The following is a 16,004-nucleotide window of genomic DNA, read 5'->3' as shown; positions in this document are numbered from 1 at the left end:
GGGCAAAAACAATGAGGTGTTTTGTGTTTAGAGCTTCTTCTATTGTGATGTATTGTCTGATATACATTAATACCTTAAGTATCAAGCTATGGCATTGGTAGTATGTGTAATTAACTTCAATTCAAATGTAGACACCATTCCCTAAGTTAACTCTAACTTGTACTTGCCGACTAGTTAAATTATATGCTGGTAAAGGGATTTAAACTTAGACCATCCACATGAAAGACAAGGATTCTTACTCCATCCACATCATAACAACTTGTTAAAATATATGGGTTATAACTTCTAAGCAATCTTTCATTAATATTGAAATTAACATTTTTTTTGTTGACTATGATGTATATTGATTTCTGGAGAATACATACATATATATTTTTTTATCACCTCCTTGTGATATCAATACTTCTAACATTGGCTTTGGGACCATTAAATGGATATTGCATGGTCAGACGTCTGAGATTTGTTGGTTTTGCTTACTTTAAAGAGCTTTCAGAAATGCAGAAACATGAAGAGAATGAGATTGATGACGAAGCATTCGCTATGAGAATATTTGATAGGTCGATATTATTTGATATTCTGTTATTCTTTACTTTTCAGGAACAACTTCAGAGCTTGTTCTTTGGACGAATGGTGACACCTTTGATGACCAGCCCTTTTTTCCATTGACCACCTTCAAATTCAAACAAGGAAAACTGCAAAGCCCCAGTGTTTCCTGGGGATGTCTGGACTTCCCCTGCTAAAAGCTCAATCCACTTTGCTCTAGGCTTGTAAATTAGACATTCCTTGTGTTGTTGAGTTTTTCCATCAGGGAGTACAAGTCTAAGGTTCACAGGAACTTCCCATCCATATGCTGGATCTTTCAATTGCACAACAAAAGCAACTTCATATATGGCTCCTGGTGAGAGGTTGGACATGCCAAAGCTTCCATGAACTTCTAGCCAACACACATTCAAAAGCTCAGCCACATCAACAAGCACATTACTGCAAGTGGAAAACTAAATCAGAACTAGAACACAGGAAAATACTGCATACCAGTGATTGAGAGATCCCTATGGAGAGAAGACATATATCTTACCTCGTGTCTGGAGAGTAGGGCCAATGCCAGTATCCTTTGTTTTCACCCCAAGTGATTGAAAGATCCTTTGCGAATAACATGAAGCAGTTGTGGCCTGAATTCTTTTGGACCCAGTACTTCTACACAAATGACAGTTCCAAATAAACATGGATAGTCAACAATTTTGTAAGAAAGAAAGGTAGAGAGACAGGGGGATTACTTCTATAATCCATAGTCCTGGACTCTGGATTTGGACTTACCTTTCTCTTTTGGTTTAAGAAAACCCCAGAATAGAGTTGTTCAAGCAGTTTCTCTATTGATGACCTGTTGAATGGGCAGTCTGCATCTTTGATTATAGCTTCATAGTTATGAGGGAACTTGAGCTCTGTCTTTGTTTCAACAATACAGCCACAAGAGGGTGGTCTGATAGGCTCTTCAGCTCCATGTATTGTCACTTCCTGAAACCTTTCTGAACCCATCTTCCCTTTCTCATCCCATTTCATGTCCTTCAGAATTTATAGCTTGATGGGGTGAACCTCCCTCCCTCTCTCTCTCTCTCTCTCTTGTGAATACATAATTGGTTGTGCAGATAGATATATTCTCCGTCAAAAAGTGTTTAAAAGTTACTCCAATTTGACATAAAGATTCTAGTCTGATAGCAAGTTATTCCCCACCATCGCTGCTGCTTTATTCTTACTTTAGACTTTATTGAGATTCTGGGACTGGAAGGGATAATTGGTATTTCTAATTCCTATGCATGTGAAAAATGATCAGATGCTCTAAGCGCCATTGCACTATACTACTATATCAAGTGTCCCTGTCTAGACCATTTGAATGATTCTACCCATCTGATGAACATATTTTCCTATAGAAATTGCTTTTCTCATTGACTGTTATGTACAGTATAAGTAATCTTGTTCTTAATCATTGATGAGGAGGGGACCTACCGAGAGCCATTCTAAAGAACAGAGCAATGGTGGATCAGTGTAGATTAGAGGATTTGGGATATTGTGGACCAAAATTCATTTGGTCAGATAATCGGAAGGACAGATTAGACCGCGCCTTACGCAATATATAAGGATTGCAGCATGTTATTTCTGGGCACCCAGGTTTCACATGTGGTGCCAAACTGAGTGGTGGCTCGGTTGGTGCTTAATATTGTAGTCCCAGAAGCGATGCGGTTTCGAGCCCTGGTATGGACTCCTACCAAAGAGTTGTTAGATTGTTGCCAAATATGTCAAGTAAAAATGAAATAGGGTGAGTTTAAACATTCCTACCGTGTATTGGGAACATCTCGCGATGAAAGTACAGACTGCTATGGGATAAAAGAGAATGATTGGATAGTAAAAGATAAAAAAACAAATGTTTTTCACATGCTGGATGCTCAACCCATAAAAGCTAAAAGGTGTAGGTCTTTCAGATCCAAAGAGGCGTGGATAGAGCATAGGATTCCAGGAAACCCACTCTCCACCAGATTTGTATCAAGTGAAGAAAGGGTTAGGTGCATGCTTTGGAAGTGGAATAAAGATATTCTTCGGAATATGTCCATGAAACAAGAATCGGAACTGAATATAGCAAGGAATTCCAAAGGCAAAATGGACAAACCGGCAAGGTTTGATGGCAAAAGAATAAAACAAAATGTAAAAAATAAAAGTTGATAATGTTGGTGATTGGATTGAGGATAACAAAGGCACCGACGAGCACATTGTTGATTGACAATTTTGATGTGCCATTCCAGACTTAAAACCTGTAGGGTGTATATGAGGTTTCGGCAATAGTGAAGCTGACAATCATAAAGGTGGAATTCATTAGTGGAAGTAGGCACATATTATCAAACAACATTAAATCTTGTGTGCTTTTTTCTTTGGGGGCATTCTTTTTTCGGATTTTGAGAAGGGGTAAGTTGGTCAATGGGATTTTGGTTTTCATTGACCAAGAATCCTATTTTTTTTTTTAGATTTATGTGGGGATCAGGGAAAGTTTATTTTCCTGGATATCACTTACCTCGTAAGTGATACCCATTTCCTAGGTGGGTAAATAACTTTCCCACCCTTGAATGGGACAAAAATTTCCTTTTTAATAATAGATTTTTATAACTAAAATGGTCATTGTCTTATTTACATGAGAAATAAAAGAACATGGGTAAATGTACTTACCCAGATAAGTGTTTTCTAGGAAAAATGTACCTAGGTAACTGCATTTATCCGGGTAAGAAACTTACCAAAAAGCAAACGGAGCCTTTGTTTGAGTTTTTTTTTCTTTTGGCCTTATTCGTTTTTTAAATTGTTATTTGCCCAAATAAATGTTTCATGGGAAACATTTACTAGGTAAGTTCTTTTTATTTCCAGGTAAGTTCAATAAAGACTTTTTTTATCAATAAAAGTCTAATATTAGAATGGACAAACTTGTCTCATTATAAAAAAAATTAAAAAAAAAAAAAACTTGTCTCATTATGTTTTGTAAATTTTTGGCACAAGTGAAAAAATTGTTTATCCACTTAGGAGATAGGTATCACTTATCAGGGAAACTAACTTTACTATGGGGCTCAGACCAACTTTTCCCCCTCTTATTTTTCCAAAAACAAACGAGGCTTTTGTGCTTTCTTGCTCTTTGGTACAATAATAGTTCTGTCATCTATTTGATTATTTGGGGATTCTCATATTGATTGGCATCCACCTATTTTAAATGAAATGGGTTTCTAGGTTTTAGGTTTCGCCACCACTCATGTACATGTATAGAGTGTCCTCCATATGAGATTCCATTTTTCATGTATGTTTTTTTTTTCCTTTTTTTTTTTTTTGGATTAAAGGATTTCATTTCATGATAGGGCATTTCCTAGGAGCAATACACTATACCTTAACCCAAGTGATGAGAAATGGTTTAGCACGCTTGGGTATGTCACTAAATTAAGTGAATGGAATGTCAAAACAGGATTATGTAACCAACCAGCCCTTATAGTTGAAACAAGGTTTAGAGATGCTCATGATTAAATTCCTAGTTAAATGAGTATTGGGCAATCAAGATACAAAATGTCCAAAAAAAAGTGTGGTGAAATGTGAAAGTTGAAATGGATGAATGGTAAAAAGACTTAAGACAAGAGAGAGATAGAGGATTTTGGGTAGGAAAGGCAACGGATAATGTACTCATGAAAATTGCCCTTCCCATTCCCTGAATCCACCTCATCACCCTTCATCCTAAATTCGTTGAACTTTTCCTCTCCAAACCTATCCCATCCCAAACCCGCTAAACCTGGCATGACCCCTTCTTACCTGATTATCATTTAATCAAATTAAACCTATCACGAGCCATCTCCAATATTTATCAATTAATCGTGTGAAATTTAAACAGGTTGGTCAGGTTATGCCATAAAATCACTAAAAAATAGTGAAAAACAAAGCTCACTGCTCATCATCCAGGATACATAGTATAGCTTTAATACATTGGGGGAAAAAGTCAAGTTTAATATTAAGGTACATGAAAAGGTTTTAAAAAGTACATCAATTATCAACCAACAATATTCAACAAGAACCAACTACAACATTTAACATTACAGAAAATTTAAGTGATTACAGAAAATTTAAGTGACATAAGGCAATTATTAATTCAAGAACTTGTTACTTTGGGGATAAGGTCAAAACTCAAACCCATACCAAAGCCTATAGGATTTCAATCTAACTTCAATGTACATCCAGTATTCAAATAAACTAGGATTCATATAATGTGACAAGTATCTCTTCCTCAACTAAATGACACCAAAATGTCTAACTTCTATATCCTACATTTGTAGGGAAACCTGTTGGATTCTTGTTTTGGAGGGAGGATTCAAATAATAAGAATCTGAACTCCCACCTTTTTGTTTTGTTTGTCTCTTTTGGGTTTTGGTTTTTTGTCCTCTTGTAACCTCTCTTGAAAGCATGTGAGAACCTCTTGTCCCACATTCCTTAGGAAAAGAGGTGGACATGAGTATACTACATCTACAGTAATTCAGATAATGCAAGAAAAGAAGAAAAGAGAGAGAGAAAGAAGTTTCAACGCTAGGTTGTGGAAGAAAAAAATAACAGAAGAGAGAAAAGAATAATTTGAACCTCTCTCTAGCCCCCTTTCATCACTTTTATTAATAATTTTAAGTCTGGGTACAATTACTTGGATATCTTGTATGGGGCGGCCTTTACTAAATAAATAATTAAAGAAAATAATAGAAGGTCATTAAGGCCCTCAGTTCATTCTCACTACACTCCCCCTCAAGCTGAGCACAGATGTCAATCATGCCCAGCTTGTTTACATAATGTTTAAGCTTTGCCTTTGGGACTCCCTTAGTTAGAAAATCTGTTAACTGCTCTTCTAGTGCAATGAAAGGTAGGCACACTTCCCCTGAAGCCACTCTCCCATATAAAGTATTTGTCTACCTCAATGTGCTTAATTCTATCATGCAAAACTAGATTGTGAACAATGTTAATAGCAATTTGGTTATCACAATACAACATCAATGGATCGTCACATGAAACACCCATCTCATAAAGGAGAGATCTAAGCCATAACAACTTAGAAACACCATTGGTCATAGCTTTATACTCTGCCTCAGTTTAAGATCTAGCAACCATTGACTACTTTTTGCTTCTCCTGGAAACAATATTTCCAGCTACCATAGCACAATATCTTGATTTGGATCTCCTATCATCCACATTTCCTGCCCAATCAGTATTTGTATATACTTCTACTTTCATGTATCCATGTTTTGCAAATAATATACCCTTCCCAAGGGTTCTCTTAAGGTAGCACAATACCCTTTTTACAACAACCATATGCGTGTCTTTGGGAGCATGCATGAACTGGATGATAACACTCACAACATATGAAATGTCTGGACGATTCATACATAGATAACGAAGTTTCCCCAATAAACTATAAAATATTCCCCTGTCAGCTATAAGTTTTCCATTATTAACTGAGAGTTTATGATTCACATCAATAGGGATAGAGGCACGTTTTGCACCAAGTTTTATAGTCTTAGTAAGAAGGTCTAGCATATACTTCCATTGAGAAATAAAGATACATTTCTTTGGGCCTAGCAACCTTAGTGCCCAGAAAATTCCGCAACTCTCCTAAATCTTCAATTTCAAATTTAGAATTGAGAAACTTCTTGAGAGCACTAACTTCTTCTGTAGCACTACCAGTAGCTACAATATCATCTACATAAATTATAAGAAATGTCAGCAGAGTGCCTTTTCTCTTAACAAAAATGGTATAATCTGATCCAAGTGTAGTCGAACTGAACAAGAGCAGCCCTAAACCTATCAAACTAAGCATGTGGAGATTGTTTCATGACATAAAGTGATTTCTTCAATCTACCCACCTTACCCTATATTTCTTTACTATATATGCCAGGAAGAAGGGACATATATACCTATCCAGTGAGATCACCATTCAGGAATGCATTCTTAACATCAAATTAATACAGAGGTAAATCATAGTTCACTGCTAAGGATAAAAGAACTATCATCGAAGTAATCTTAACAACTGGAGAAAATGTCTCATTGTAATCTATCCCACTTGCACCTCTCAATTGACCCATTTACACAACGCTTGATAGTGAAAATCCACTTGCACCCAACAAGTTTCTTCCCAACTAGCAAGTTTATGATATCCCAAGTATTGCTTTTATGAAAGGCTTCTATTTCAATACTCATAGCATCTCTCCAATTTGGTGTGACTAAGGCTTCTGAAACAGGCTTTGGGATGGATTGAGAGGAAATGGAGGCTAGAAAGGCATAATATGATGGAGAGAAGTTGTAGATAAAGAAGTTTGGAAATAAAATGAGTTGTACATTTCCTCTTACCTTTTCTCAAAGCAATGGGTAGGTCAAGGTCTAAAAACGAGAGTGCTGGTGGAGGAGGTGACGGACGTGTCCTCTCTTCAATAATCAAGAGCGCTTGAGACTCAACTAGAGGTGTGAGATCAACCTATGTTTGCCTTAGCCTTTGTCACTGGTATCACCTCTAGAGAATAGGATGAGTGGAAATAACTAAAGGACTAGCAGGAGGAGGGGGAGGTGCAAGAGTGGAAGACCTCAAAGGAGAGGATCCCTCCACAAGAATGGGGGTAACTGTGAAGGGCTCGACACAAGACTCAATTGGAGTTTGAAAAGGAAGGGATGAAGAAAATAACTCGAGAGATCTCTCCCCCTCAGAATGATGGCTATAAAAAGGAACTGACTCTACAAAGGCGGCATCCATGGAAACAAATTGGGTGCTACTAATAAATCAAAACAACAATACCCTTTCTGTGTGGAGGCATAACCAAGGAATATGCACTTTTGAGCCTTGTGGTCAAATTTGTATCTTTTGGAATTGGGAATGTGGACATAACAAGTGTAACCAAAGACCCTTAGAGAAATAGAAAAAATCTCAACATCAGGAAAGAAGACTCCAAAAGGAGATTTTAACCCCAAGACTCGAGAACGCATGTGGTTAATAAGGTAGGTAGTTGTTAAAACTACATCATCCCAAAACTTCACATGAACATGGGTAGCAAAAAGAATGCTCCTTGAAACTTCCACAATGTCTATTTTTCCACTTTGCTACTCCATTTTGTTGTGGAGTACAGACACAAAAACTCTAATGAATAACCCCAAACTTCTCAAGATAGGAGGTAAGGTCATTTTCAAAATATTCCTTAGCATTATTTGATCGAAATATTTTGATGTGGGTATTAAACTGAGTATGTGTCCATAAAACTATTGCACAAGTTTAGGTACTTCATCATGAGAGTGCATAATGTATATCAAAGTATATCGTGAAAAATCATCAATAAACAGGATGAAATATTTATACCCACCCACACATAGTAAATGATAAGGCCCCCACACATCAGAGTGAACAATATTAAAAGAAATAGTTGATCTTTTATTACATGAAGGATAAGTGCTCTTACAATGCTTTGAGAACTCACAAGACTCACAATGAAGACTCGATAGACAAATTCTTATAAATAACTCTAGAAACAACTAACTCAATGAAAAAAGGGCAAATGACCCAAACGACTATGACATAACATAATACTAATAGTGGAATTTGAAACAAATGCAATTCTCTCAAGTTGTACTTGGCTCTAATAAGGCATGTCTAACAGATAGATCCCATTCACCTCATGGCCACTCCCAATCACTTTCTGAGATTCCATGTCCTAAAAACACAATATGAAGGAAAAAATGTCACACAGAAATTTAGGGATTTAATTAAATTACTAACTGTAAGCAAATTGATATTAAGTTTAGGCACATGAAAAACAAATGATAAGGTCAGGGCATTAGAGATCTTAATGTCTCCCTTTCCTATGATAGGGGCTATGGAGTCATCAGTAAGGAATATCTTATCTTGACCAGAAAGAAGTTGGTAAAATGTGAATAACTCTGAAACATTGATCATATGGTTAGAAGCACCAAAATCAATTATCCAAGGGGTTTTATGAGTACTTGAAACAAAAGCATGATGTGTAGTGGCATGAAAACATAAGTGAGCATATATAGAGGAAGGAACAACCTCTAAGGGAGTTATAGCAGTGGACTCCAAGTGATTAATGATTCAGCCATACTTCTCATATTTAGCCCTGGCGGATGCAATCTATTCTCCCACTAACTTCTCTTCACCCTGTCTTTGTTCACCTTGTGAAAAAGTGGCTACATTTACATTTCTACATTTCCAATTTTAACCCTTTTTCCACCATTTTCTTTTTTAAATATAGTAGGAACAAACTCTGGATGCAGCTTCCAATATATGTCTTTAGTGTGTTTAGGTTTCTTGTAGTATTCATAGATAACATCTTTCTTCTCAGTGCTATCCTTTGGCTTCATCCCAACACTAGAATAGTGATCGACCTATAACCGAATAGACTAAAATTGTCTTCTTCTCTCCTCACTGTTCACCATAGCATATGCTTGAGACAAAGTCACCTCATCCTTTGCTAAAACATTCTGCCTCATAATATCATACTCCGAGTTGAGTTCAATGAGGAATTCAAATATCCTATTTCTCTCCTCCAACCTTCTATGTGTTTATGCATCCTTTGTGCAACCCCAAACAATAGTCTCCATCAGATCAATCTCTTGCCAAAGAGATTTCAGCATAGAGAAGTAGACTACTAAGGGCTTTCTCCCCATCTAAGATTATTCACATCATGCTTCAATCTGTAAGTCCGAACAACATTACGCTTTTGGGAATAGGTCTCTGTGACACTATCCTACACTTCTTTTGCAGTTTCCATCTAATGCTAACTAATGTGTGGTTGCATAGAATTCACTAACCAACCCACCACTATATAGTTATCCTACCTCCTTTGGTTTCATCTTGCTCCTAGTAATATAACTCTACTTTCCTCTACTATACACATGTATCTTAATAGATTGAGACCAATCTAAATAACAGGTCCCATCTAGCTTCACAATAGTCACAACCCTAAAATAATTCTCCACTGACCCCCCATGTCCAAACCCGGAATCTGTAGAATATTTGATCTCTCCTCCAATTTTCTCCATTGAGTAAATGAATGCAAATGAAAATCAAATTAGGGCTTTACTAGGCTAGATTTACTGTTCTAAGCAATGCTTAACCTTTCAACCCCCCAAAACTAGGGTTTCATAGGGTCCTACGGGATTGGGAGAAAGAGAGAAGCTTCAACCACCCCTTCTATAGGTTCTAGAATTCAATTCAACCAAAACTGCCCCTAATAAAAATCAAAAGGCTTACCTCTGATCAGCGCTTGGTTCAAACTGCCTCTACGACCTATAACAAGGTTTCTCCAATTATCTAGGGTTTTTGAAAAAAAAATCCCCAAGAACCTACCTTGGGCTTCAACTAAGGATGAAAAATCTCCACAAAACTTTCCAAAAACCTTCCTAACTGGGCTGCATAAGTAGTTGATTGATCAACCGATCAGTTCTCCACACACTATGTATGGGCAAAGAAAGGAGAAAATAGTCGAAAGTAAGAACCTGCTTTAATACCAAGTTGAAAATTACACCTACAGCAATTCAAATAATGCAAGAAAAGAAGAAAAGAGAGAACTGATCGGTTGATCAATCAACTACTTATGCTGCCCAATTAGGAAGGTTTTTGGAAAGTTTTGTAAGAACCCACTTTAATACCAAGTTGAAAATTACACCTACAGCAATTCAAATAATGCAAGAAAAGAAGAAAAGAGAGAAATAAGAAAGCAATTTCAGCAATAGGTTGTGGAAGAAGAAAAGAAGGGAAGAGAGAAAAGAAGAATTTGAACCTCTCTCTCTACCCCCCTTTCATCACTTTTATTAATAATTCTAATTTTGAGTACAATAGGGTGGCCAACACTAAAGAAATAATTAAAGAAAATAAAAGAAGGCCCCTAAAGCCCATAACTAAGAAATGTAACTTTTAAATACTACTTAAAAAAATAAAAAAAAAATACTAAGGCCCATTCGGCCCATTCTCACTACAAGACCCATAGGAGGAAAAACACTATACACCATTAAAATGCTTGCAGGGGGTGGGAGTGCTTTTCACATGCATGCAGAGCCGGGTTGGGGCGGGGTGTGGGTGTGGGCATGCATACGTGTGCCTAGGGGTGTAAACGGATCGAATTCGAATCGGATCAAGCAACACCCAAATTTGAATCCGATTAGAAAATCTGATATCCGAATTTGATTCTATATCCGATGGATATTGAAAATTAATATCTAAATTCAAATTTGATTAAATATTCAAATATTCGATTTGATTCAAATTTGATTAATTAATTATTTTAGATAATTAATAAATATATAAAATAAATAATTTATTGATATAAAGTATATAAATATATAAATTATTTATATAACTTAATTATTATATATAAATTATATAAAATATTTTATATATTATATATAAGAATTAAATAATTGGTTGAATTCAGATATTTATCGAATCGAATCAGGTCATATCTGAATTCAAATCCGATTAGCAATTCTATATGAATAGGATATCCGGATTCAACCGGTTAGATATTCAAATTATTTGAATTCAATTCGATTATGTCAAATATCAAATTCAAAATCAGATTTTTGAATACCGTTTACACCCCTACACGTGCCACACCATATCTTGTTTTATGCTTTGACCATTTCGTTTCTTAATTGTTTTGACTGTTTGAATTTGATTTTTATTTTAAACATCCCTTTTTGTGACTTTTCATTTTTGGCTTTGTGTGCCTCTTCGAATTGGTGCCTTGCACACTATTTTGGAGAGACATATATCTCTATAAGGACACCTTTGTGTGTTCATTCAGGTGACTAAGAGCACTCTATAAAGAAAGCATTGATCTACCCAGTGGTATATATAGAACATAGCACACATAACCACAATCCTTTGTCCATAGTTTTTCTTTGAGTATCTTCCATTGGTGATTCATGGAGGTCTGGTAAGTGAGTGTACATCTACTAGGAGCTTGTGGGTTGTTTCATCTTGGAAACTGACTTGTAATCACCTAACTATATTATAGGGGGTAAATGCCATTTTAAAGAGAGTGGCCAAGTGACATGACTCAATCCATCTCATACTACAATATTTTTAGTTGTTAACTTTCAGCACCAGTTCTACAACACTATTGCATTTTGAGTTCGAATAGCGTTGAACAATAAGTTCTATTCTCCTTTCTAATTGCTATTTTTATAATAAGCTTAAAAACGCATTTATGGAACCTATATCTTCTATTCCTATCATGGGAAATTAGATGTAATCAGTTTCAAAATTCTCTAAGATGAATCATTCAATGGAACCAAATATAAGCATTGGAGACAACACATTCTCTTCGCCTTAGAACAGTTAGGGGTAGCCTTTACTTTAATTGAACCAAACCCAATAAACATGGAGGAATTAGCCCGCTTTGTTTTTGTAGAATACTAGTTCATGGCTGATCACTTATGCAAGAACCACATCCTGAATTGCCTATCCAATGAACTTTACAATGTCTGTTATTCATACAACTTTGCCTATAATTTGAAATGCCATGGACAAAAAGTATGTTTTGAAAGGTGTAAGAAATAAAAAAATATGTTATTTCCAATTTCTTACATTTTTTTATAAAAGAAGACATGGACGTGTATGCTCAAATATATGAGTTTCAGGTGCTTGTAGGAGAACTAGCAAAGAAAGGTATGGTACTGCCTAATAATCTTTTGCTAGTTCTCTCATAAAAAAAAATTGCGACATACATGAAATGATTCCAAAACATATATAAAGCACAAAAGAAACAATATTATTTTGGATCAAGTGATAGTTTGGATAAAAATAGAAGACAAGAATAGAAAGAATGATCAAGTAAAGAAAAATTAGACTTCTAAAATCAATCTGGTGAAGGAAATGACTACAAAATAAAAAAAAATAAAAAACTTAAATGTAAAAAATGACAAGAAGTTCAAGAAGCGGAAAAAAAAAAGGGAAGTGTTATGTATGTGGCAAACCCAAACATTATAAAAATGAATGGCATCAATAAAAGAATACTGACTTTGGGAAACCAAAGGTCAACTTGATTGAAGTAAATATTGTTGTAGCCATGGCAACTGAGGAAAACTTGGTAGAGAAACCAAAGGAATAAATTTTAGACATTGGCGTTATTAAGCACATATATGGGGATCATGACTGCTTGTATGAGTATACAACTCTGATTAAAGGAGAACAAGTCTTCATGGGAAACTCATAGACTTCGAAAGTCATCAGCAAGGGAAATGTACTTCTAAAGATGACTTCAAGAAAAATCCTAATGTTGAATGATGTGTTACATATGTAATAAACAAGAAGAAATTGGTGTCAAGTGCACTCCTCAACAAATTAAGACCGAAACTCACATTTGAAGTAGACAATGTTGTGTTAATCAAAAACAATGTACTTATTGAAAAGGATATAATACTAATGAACTATTTGTACTCAATATTTTTTATATTATTATAAATAATAATGTTTTCTTCTTCTTATATGGTTGAATCATCTAATATTTGGCATGATAGATTAGAACATCATAGTGTTCCTTATATAAAATAGCTATGTAAATTAAGAGTTTTAAATGTTTCTATAAAATTTACAAGTGAAAAATGTTAAGTATGTATAGAAGCAAAATTCACTAAAAAAACATAAAAAAATGTAAAAAGAGAATCTAAATTATTGCAACTTATATATAGTGATTTATGGGATCGTAAATTTCATGAAGCTAGAGGAAAAAGATATTATATAACATTCATAGATGACTACTACAAATATGCAAATGTTGTCTTACTTAGATCAAAAGATGATGCTAAGCAAGCTTTTATAACATATAAATTTGAAGTAAAAAATTAGTTAGAAAATAAAATAAAAAGACTTAAAATTGATAGAGGGACTATATATGATGAAAAAATAATAAAAAATAAATAAAAAGAGTAGAATTATACATGAAACTACAACCCCTTACAAAAGAATTGCATAAAGACTTAATAGAATTTTAAAGAAAATGATGAATGATATGTTAATTAGTTCAGGCGTACCTTTGAACTTGTGAGGGGAAGCAATCCTAACAGCTTGTTACCTATACAATAGACTAGCTCCTAAGAAGAAATGACAAATTCCATTTGAAGTTTGATATAACAGAAAACATAACCTAAACAACTTGAAAGTTTGGGATTGTTTAGTAAAAGTTGGAATGCTTGAACCTAAAAGAAAAAATTGGGACTTAAAACATGTAACAGTGTCTTTATTTGATATCCACAAAACAGTGCAACCTACAATTTTTTTGTAATTAAAACAATAGAAAATATTGTAGAATACAATACAATAATTGAGTCTTGAGAGGAAAAATTCTTTGAGTATATTTTTTCATTAAAAAATGAATTAATAAGGAACCAGCCCAAGTCATAGAAACTAAGAACATGAATTAAATACTCAAGAAGCCAGTAATTTACCTAGAACAAAAAATCTTGAATCTAATTATTGTACTTTACCTAGTACAATAATTGAGTCTTAAGATGCAGAATTCTTTAAGTATATTTTTCATTAAAAAATTAAGCAATTAATAAGGAATCACCCCAAGTCTACAACAAAAACCAAGAACAAGAATTAAATGCTCAAGAAGCCAATACGTTACTTAGTTCAAAAAATCTTGAATCTAATAAATCAAAAATTGAATTTAAGGAGAAGTAAAAGACAAATGAAATAAACAAATTTGGGTGATGGATGTTCACATTCTTAGTAGACAAAGACCAACTAACATATCAAGAAGCAATAACCTCCCCTGATGTAGTATTTTAGAAAGAAGACATAAAAACTGAAATTGATTGTTTGGTCACTAGTCACACTTGGAAACCTATAGATCTCCCTCCTAAAACTAAGGCACTAGATTGTAAATGGGTATTTAAGAAAAAATTAAAGCTAGATTGTATAATAGATAAATTCAAAGCTATATTAGTTGCTAAAGGTTAAGACAAAAGAAAGATATAGGCTTCTTTGACACATATTCCTTGATAGCAAGATTAACTACAATTAGAGTCTTGTTAATCATAACATCCATATACAAACTTGTAGTTCACTAAATGGATGTAAAAACAACTTTCTTAAATGGAAAATTAAAAGAAGAAATTTACATTAAGCAACTTGAAGACTTTATAATACCAGGACAAGAGAACAAAGTATATATAAATTTATTAATTTTTTATATGGCTTAAAACAAACTCCCAAACAATGGTATGTAAAGTTTGATAATGTATTATTGACAAATGGGTATGTTAAAAATGATTCCGATATGTCTATAACAAGTTTGTAGATGATAAATGAGTCATTAATTGCTTGTATGTTGATGATATGTTAATAATGGGAACAAGTCTTGATATATTAAGAGAAACAAAACAATTTTTAATGTCAAAATTTAACACTAAAAACATGGATGAAGTTGATGAAATCTTAGGGATTAAAATCCACAAACAATAAAGAAACATCATACTTTTACACTCGTGTAGAAAATATACTTAGAAAGTTTGGACACTATGATTGTAAACTAATCAAGACACTACTTGATTATAGTATTCATTTAAGAAAGAATATAGGAAATCCTATTTTACAAATTTCTTATTTAAGGAATTGTACAATACCTTATAATAATAGTTGAAAATTTAAATTAGCATACTCATAACCCCAAATATAAACACTAAGTAGCTTTGGTAAAACTATTAAAATATTTAAAGGGCGCCATGAATTATGGTTTGCATCATTTAAGTTTTTCTCTTATTTTAAAAAGATTTATTGATGTAAATTGGATTTCATATTCAAAGGACAATACACCACTACTTGATGTTTTTACCTTGGGAGGTGGAATAGTCTCTTGGAAATTGATAAAGTAGTCCTGTAATACAAGTTTGGCAATGGAAACTAAGTTTATTGCATTGAAATTGACAATAGTGCCTAAGGAACTTATTGGCAAAAGAAGGTACATCCACCTAAGACACAATTTGGTAAGACATTAGTGGAAGAGCAATTACTCTAGACTTTTGTAAGGTTTGAAAAGAACCTTGCTGATTCATTAACCAAACCACAGACTTCTAAAGTGGTTTTTGAGGCATTTATAGCAATGGGGTTGAAGCTCATTATATAAGTAATTGGTAATGGACACCCAACCTATGTGAAGGAATATCTCAGGAATTAGGTTGAATTGGTAAAGAACAAGTTACTAAATGACTTAAGAAAGCACTATGACTTTGTGCCATATTACAAATGCTCACTGAAAGATGTGGAGGTTGAGTATATAACTCTTAATCAATTCTTACAAAATTAAGCCATGTTGCAATGCACACTAATTAATCGACCTAAGTGAGTGTAAAGTGTGATCGCTTCTATAAGAGCTTTAAAGGATGACTCTCTAAAACACTCATAATTCTAAGAGGGAAACAAGGCAGAAATGTTCTAAGACAAAAGAATCACTAAG

The 16,004-nt window shown here is 34.2% G+C and overlaps 1 protein-coding gene across 1 annotated transcript; it reads right to left on the bottom strand.

Moving 5' to 3' along the window:
• Positions 1–270: 270 nt before the first annotated feature.
• On the bottom strand, positions 271–1,769 carry LOC148846439 (protein PHLOEM PROTEIN 2-LIKE A1-like). Its single transcript, XM_088953621.1, has 3 exons — positions 1,315–1,769; positions 1,076–1,194; positions 271–981 (listed from the first exon to the last, which is right to left on the bottom strand). The coding sequence occupies exons 1-3, from the start codon at positions 1,555–1,557 to the stop codon at positions 606–608; spliced, it is 738 nt and encodes a 245-aa protein (XP_088809747.1). The 5' UTR covers positions 1,558–1,769; the 3' UTR covers positions 271–605.
• Positions 1,770–16,004: the final 14,235 nt, after the last annotated feature.

This window comes from Nelumbo lutea, chromosome 7 (genome assembly GCF_056320005.1).
Source record: "Nelumbo lutea isolate HS-2025 chromosome 7, American lotus-T2T, whole genome shotgun sequence".
NCBI lineage: Eukaryota > Viridiplantae > Streptophyta > Magnoliopsida > Proteales > Nelumbonaceae > Nelumbo > Nelumbo lutea.
Note: the sequence above shows the minus strand (reverse complement) of the source record. Positions and strands in the feature narration are given on the sequence as shown.